Raw genomic sequence first — 6,205 nt, forward strand, 5'->3', positions numbered from 1 at the left:
TGATGCATTCATGTCTTTCAAAAATGTTACTGTACAGTGTGTTTTGTGTGGTGTTAGTGTTAGTTGATAAGTAATTTTATTTGTAATTTATTGATAGCATAACGAAAACCTGTCAGTAACAGAACCATAAATCAGGTCAAGGAAGCAACCATTTTGAATCAGTTTAGTGGGGAGTTAAGAATGAAATTAAAGTCTAAGTCTAAACATTTGACATTTCTTAAATCGACAGCTACTATTGGTATTAGCCTAGAGAATTAATCAGCTCTGTGGAGCGCCGCTTTAAGCGACGTGAGAGTCCGTTGCTGCCTTGTAGCTAGTGGTAGTGCGTTCCAGGTGGACGCTCCGAATATTAGAACACTTTTTCGGGAACTTGTGGTGTGATGCGGTGGGACAAAGGATCTAGCTCGCTTGTTCCGACCTTCAGGTGTGTACTGCCTGATGTACTCTGGGAGGCTTCTATGGTAGGCCCCGTACATGAAGCAGCAGATACGACGGTGGTAGTTTTCCGGCAGATCGCATCCGAGAATGGTGTGTCGCACTTCTCTGGTTGTGTCACGCCCTCGGATTTCATACACGAACTTCACCGACGACTTGAAGCATCGATGCAACTGAGCCTTGAGCGCGGTGGACAGTCCTGGGTAGTACACGACGTCGCAGTATGCGAAGAACGGCATCACCACAGCTTGGACGAGCTTCATACGAATCTGTCTGGAAAGCATTCCAAGGAAGCGCCTGAACGTACGAAGAGTATTGTAGATCTTTTTGGTGACTTCGTTTATCTGATCGGTCCATTTTAGGTTAGAGTCAATAATGGGACCAAGGTTGGTAACTTTGTTCGACAAAGTAATGGTTTCATCACAGAAGCGGATGTCATTTTGAGGGATTATGGCCCCATCTCTACAAAAGACTATAGCTTGCGTCTTCTTTGGATTGGGAAACAGACGATTCTCAGTGGCCCAACGTTCGATAGCAAGGAGATCCTGATTGATTGCTTCGATGAGCCTGTTAATTTCGCTTGCGGGGCCTGATATGTAGATTTGGAGGTCGTCCGCATAGAGGTGATACTCGCATTTTAGCACACCAGGCAGGCTGCTGATGTATAGGCTAAACAGCAGAATGCTCAGACAGGATCTTTGTGGCGTACCGTCGGTGAGATTCCGGGGATTCGAGGGAGTACCACCCAGGTCTACAACCTGACTTCGCTGATCCAGGAAAGATGAAATCTAATTACCATTACTGTGCACCTGTTATCGTCAAAGTTGTTGAGGATATCGTGAGCAACCTTGACTTGATCAGTCGTGGTACTGTGGTTTTTCCTGTATCCTGACTGGTGTTTGGCAAGCAGAGCGGGTGTGGATACATCGAGATGATCCGTTATTTGCGACAGTAGAATCTTCTCCAGTACCTTAGACACCGCAGGTAGGACACTAATGGGCCTGAAGTCCTTCGGTGAAGTAGGTTTCGATGATTTCGGTATCGGGGTAACGATGGCCTTTTTCCAGACGGAGGGGAAAGTTTGAACATCGATAATCGCATTGAACAGGTGAGTCAGGAGGGGGAGGATAAACGGGCAGAGCAGCTTGATAAATGAGATGGGGATTTCATCCGTCCCTTTAGCATTGGTCCCAATCTCGTAAATTTTCCTGGTGACTTCGTTGACGTTAGTGCGCCTGAACTGGAATTGGCCGTCGGCCACATTTGCGGGGGGTCACATGTGATGGCCTTCAGCAAAGAACTGTTTTAGTCGGTCAGCATCAAATTCCTCCATGGCCGCATTCTTCTTTGCATTGTTATGTATGCCCTCTCTCCTCAGGTTGCACCACAGCTGCTTAGCAGGAAGATCCATGCCAAACTGCGAATCAGCATACCTTTTCTTAGCAGCACCAATTAGGGTGCCGGTCCTACTTTTTTTTTTTTGGAGATGTAGTCTCGCCATTGAGCATCTCCTCTGACACGATTCGGATTTCGCACATAGAGAGAATACACACTACGAAAAAGTCATGTAAATTTCCGTGCCCTGAGACCGACACATGCAAGCGGCCCAAATGACATAAGAATCAGTTGAAAGAAACGAGAAAATCAAGTCAAGTTGCGTATGCTTCGGTTTAGGAACACTTAATTTTACATGACATGTTTGTTTACGTTCCATAATTTACGTCAAAGATGGATTACGTCTCATGTAAAAATAGTTATTTCTAAGTGTGTAGGCTAGGTCCCGTAAGGTGATTCCAGTCTGGATTTCGTTCGTTATCCATGGCGTGCGTTTGTCACGAACACTAATTATCCGCTCCGGAGCATGCTGGTTCAAAAGCGAATAAACTTTGCTAGTGAGTAGTTGTGTTTTGATGTCAATGTCTTCTTCTTGGTAGATGTGCTGTAGGTCCTTTGTCTGGAAATCAGCTTGCAGCCGTAGGGGATCTATCCTACCGAGATTCCGTATTTTCATACGACGAGGTGGAGCTTCAGGTTCACACTTAGCTTCTTTACTGCTTCGGTCCAGATTTCATCGCTTCAGATACTGCTGTATCTTTTTTTCCTTGCTTCGTTCCACTACCTATTCATCACTGCTTCTTGGATTTCCATCCGCTTCAATCTTCTTTTGATACCCGGTTTCACCACCATCTTCTTCATCCGTGTGTGTGCCTTTCTCTTTTCTTTCACCCCTTTTCGTTTTGCTACGCGCTCTACTTCATCCTCTACATAATCGTCTTCTTCTCCATCTTCTTCTGCTTTCTTCACATCATCTTTTGTCATCTTCATCAGGTTCCATTTTTGCCCTTAGGTAGCGGCAACTTTTCTCCTTCGTCTTCTTGATTTTCTTTCGTTCTTCACTTGATCTTTTGCTTCACTTGATCGTGTGTCAGCCTGGTATGGCCGATACGCAAACGAGTGAGTACTCGCTGGTCGGCAGAACTTTTCTGATCGATCCACTTTTTCGTGTCACGTTTTATCTCCTTCAGCTTGACTTCTGTAAGTTTCGTCCATCGTGCCTCCCACTGTTGACGGACGGCTTGGTTCATTGCTTTAATGGCATCTTTTCCTGGAATACCGATATTCATTGGCGGATTATTTCGTGCTTCTCCGGCGAGTCAGTCCGCTTCTTCGTTGCCACGGATGCCGGCGTGACCGGGAACCCAACACAAGTGAATCAGACGGTTTCGAAGCAGACATTCAATTTCTTGGATCCAGGGATGCTGCGATTTGCCACTCTCTATTGCTGAAAGACAGCTAGCCGAATCGGACAGCCAATTTGATCGCATAGGCCTCCGCTGAAAAAAACGCTACATTGTGACGGAAGGCCTATTACTCTCTGCACGCTGCCGCTGAATACTCCTGCTCCTACTCTGTCTTCACACCTAGAACCGTCGGTATAGATAGCCGTAGCACGGTGAAACCGGTTTGCCAGCTACTCCTGAATGATGGGACTCACTGTATCTGGCGGATCTCCCGCTTTCATCTGTCGTTTCACGTCCCAAACAATGCGTGGCTGGGGAGCATGCCACACTCGATTGGCGAAACGTGTCCGTACATCGATGATCGGAAAATTTTTATCAACCGCCGCCAGACGATCGAATACACATGGAAGACTGGAAGGTCGACATTTCTGTGATCCTTTTCCAGCAAGCGAATCGAGCTGTAGCTTGAAAAATCAGGAGAGATCGAACGGTAATGTGCCCGCTTCAGCCATGATCGCTGGAATCGGGCTGGTGACGTCCGCTCCTGAGGCGAACCGGACCATCCGATTGTAGATGGGTGCGAGAGTTTGACAAGTCCGATGCCGTAAAGAATGCGTGACGTGACAATTGCCGATCCTATGCACAGAAGGGATTCTCGTTGCCCTCGTGGAAGTTTAGCCCCAATTATTTTAAAAATTCGCAGCCTTGAGTCGCATGTAGTTTTCACAGTCTTACAATGCTGTTTGAAAGTCAGTGACCGGTCGAGGGTGACAACGATGACTTTCAAACGATTCGCCTTCGGTACAACTACACGATCGATGCTGATATTGCTGCTAGGTTCTCGACGGGCGTTGAGACTGCCGTAGAAGATGTTCGATTTCGTAGCTGATATTTTGCCCACTTATCGACAACTTTCACCGCGGCTTGTAGATCGCGATAGAGCGGTCGTTCCTTATTTCTCCGTACCACCAGCAATATATCGTCCGCATATAAGAGCACGGTGACAGTATGTGGCACCACTCTGAAGATTGGCTGCATCGCGACGAGGAACAACGTGACCGACAGCACTGACCCTTGGGGAACTTCGTTTTCCAATAGCATTTCAATCGATGCACTCGGAATTTTCTGTCAGCGAGGAAACTGTTCAACACATTGAACATCCGCCCACCTATCTGCCACTTCCGCAGAGTGCGTAAAATGCCGTATCTCCATGTGGTATCATATGCCTTCGATGTGTCGAGTGATGCTATCAAGCAGTGTTCATCACGATTGGGAAGCGACCTATCCAACTCCGCCATGTACGTTTCAACCCCGCGTCCAGCTCTAAAAGCGTTCTACCTTTTGTCTAATCGTCCTATTGACTCCAACTCCGTCATCAATCTACGATTCACCATGCGCTCGAACATCTTCGCGATACAGTTGGTCAGAGTGATAGGTCGGAAAGCTGCAGGACCAGACTCAGATGAATGCGGCTTCGGAATCGGCACTATTATTCCGGTTCGCCAGCTGATAGGGCACATGCCACTACACCAGACTCTGTTTAGAAGCTCCAGTAACGCTATCTTGACGCATACAGGCAGACGTCGGAGCATCGGATACCCTACCGAATCAGGACCTGTAGAGACACTACGTCCTTTGTCCAGTACCCACAGAAGCTCTTCCAGGGTGAAGTCCGAATTATAGATGTCGTTGGTGTTTGGAAGAGAGCCCACGCGATCCCGTTCCTCTCTTTCCTTCGCTGCTTGGAACAGTGGGGGATAGCTTGAGGTTGCCGATCTCTCGCAGAAGTGCTTCGCCAGTTCTTCTGCTACCGCTTACCTCTCCCTCATCGTCTGCCACATTTCTGCCGTTGTGCTGCTCGGAGATATTTTAACGACAAAGTCCTCCCATGAACGTTCTTTGGCTTGCTTCACTGCCTTCTTAGCCGCTGCCTTCGCTTTCTGGAACTGCTCCAAAACATCCGCCGTGTCTAATCCTGCTTCTCTGCTGCGCTTCAATGCTCTCAGAAGTTTTCGGCGCTGCTTAATCGCCGTTTTCACTTCCACCATGGTACCGATTTGGGACCAACTCGTCCTGATGTTCGAGGGATGCTTGCTGTTGCTGCTGATAATACCAGATCGACGAACTTATCAGTGCCAAGCTCGTCGTCTGATTTGATGCTGCGGGAAGTCAACCGTTCGAACGATGTCCAATCCGCTTGGTCGTAGAGCCATCTTCTCCGCTTCGTTGTAACCTGTGAGTATTCAGGTGAAGAGACGGTGATCGGAAAGTGGTCGCTGCTGTGGGTGTCTGGAAGAGTTCGCCAGATAAATCTGGGAGCTAGCACCTCCGAACAGATCGAGATATCTATAGCTGAAGATGAACCAGTTGCAGGGTCCATTCGTGTGTGCGATCCGTCGTTCAAGATCATCAGCTGCTTAGTTAGCGTTTTCTCGGCGATGTAGCGGCCGAGTGCATTTGACATCGTGGATCTCCAGGCGGGATGGTGTGCATTGAAGTCGGCAAGTAGCAGCAGTGGCGCTGGCAGTCGATCGAAAAAGTCAGTTTTCAACGAAAGGAATGAACAGTCCGCTTACGTCAGCTGGCCGTGTCGGTTTTAAAAAGGATGAAGTAACAGTTCGATTGGATTTCCGGGGGGAAATGTTCATTAAAATAGAAGACTTTCAAAATGATATCAAATTATGTTTCTGAAATCGTTATGATAACATATTTTGATATGCTATTTTTTTAATTTCAGTTGAATGCATATTTTGATATTAGTTCTATATTTCTAAAAAATATAATTTAAAACAAAACTAAAGAAAAAGTGAACCTGCAGCCAGATGTTGTACAGAACCTAATGAGCGGAGTTAAGCGAAAGGTGCGAGCGTACGGTTATGGCATTGAAGTTGAATGAAATAAATATGCCAAAAGCTTACTAATGGGTTATATTTTATTGTCTGAAAGTTTGAAAAGGATCGGTCAACTAGGTAATTTTCTACAGCGTTTTTTCCATGATTTAATTAGATGTGGGACACCCTTTAATATTC

At 46.8% G+C, this 6,205-nt stretch overlaps 1 protein-coding gene across 1 annotated transcript; it reads right to left on the reverse strand.

Moving 5' to 3' along the window:
• Positions 1-254: 254 nt before the first annotated feature.
• Positions 255-5,224, reverse strand: LOC135710442 (uncharacterized). Its single transcript, XM_065233014.1, has 4 exons — positions 4,995-5,224; positions 4,781-4,937; positions 1,283-1,492; positions 255-1,202 (listed from the first exon to the last, which is right to left on the reverse strand). The coding sequence occupies exons 1-4, from the start codon at positions 5,222-5,224 to the stop codon at positions 255-257; spliced, it is 1,545 nt and encodes a 514-aa protein (XP_065089086.1).
• Positions 5,225-6,205: the final 981 nt, after the last annotated feature.

This window comes from Ochlerotatus camptorhynchus, unplaced genomic scaffold, assembly GCF_037179485.1.
Source record: "Ochlerotatus camptorhynchus isolate MF236.1 unplaced genomic scaffold, CSIRO-AGI_Acam_v1.1 ptg000383l, whole genome shotgun sequence".
Lineage (NCBI taxonomy): Eukaryota > Metazoa > Arthropoda > Insecta > Diptera > Culicidae > Ochlerotatus > Ochlerotatus camptorhynchus.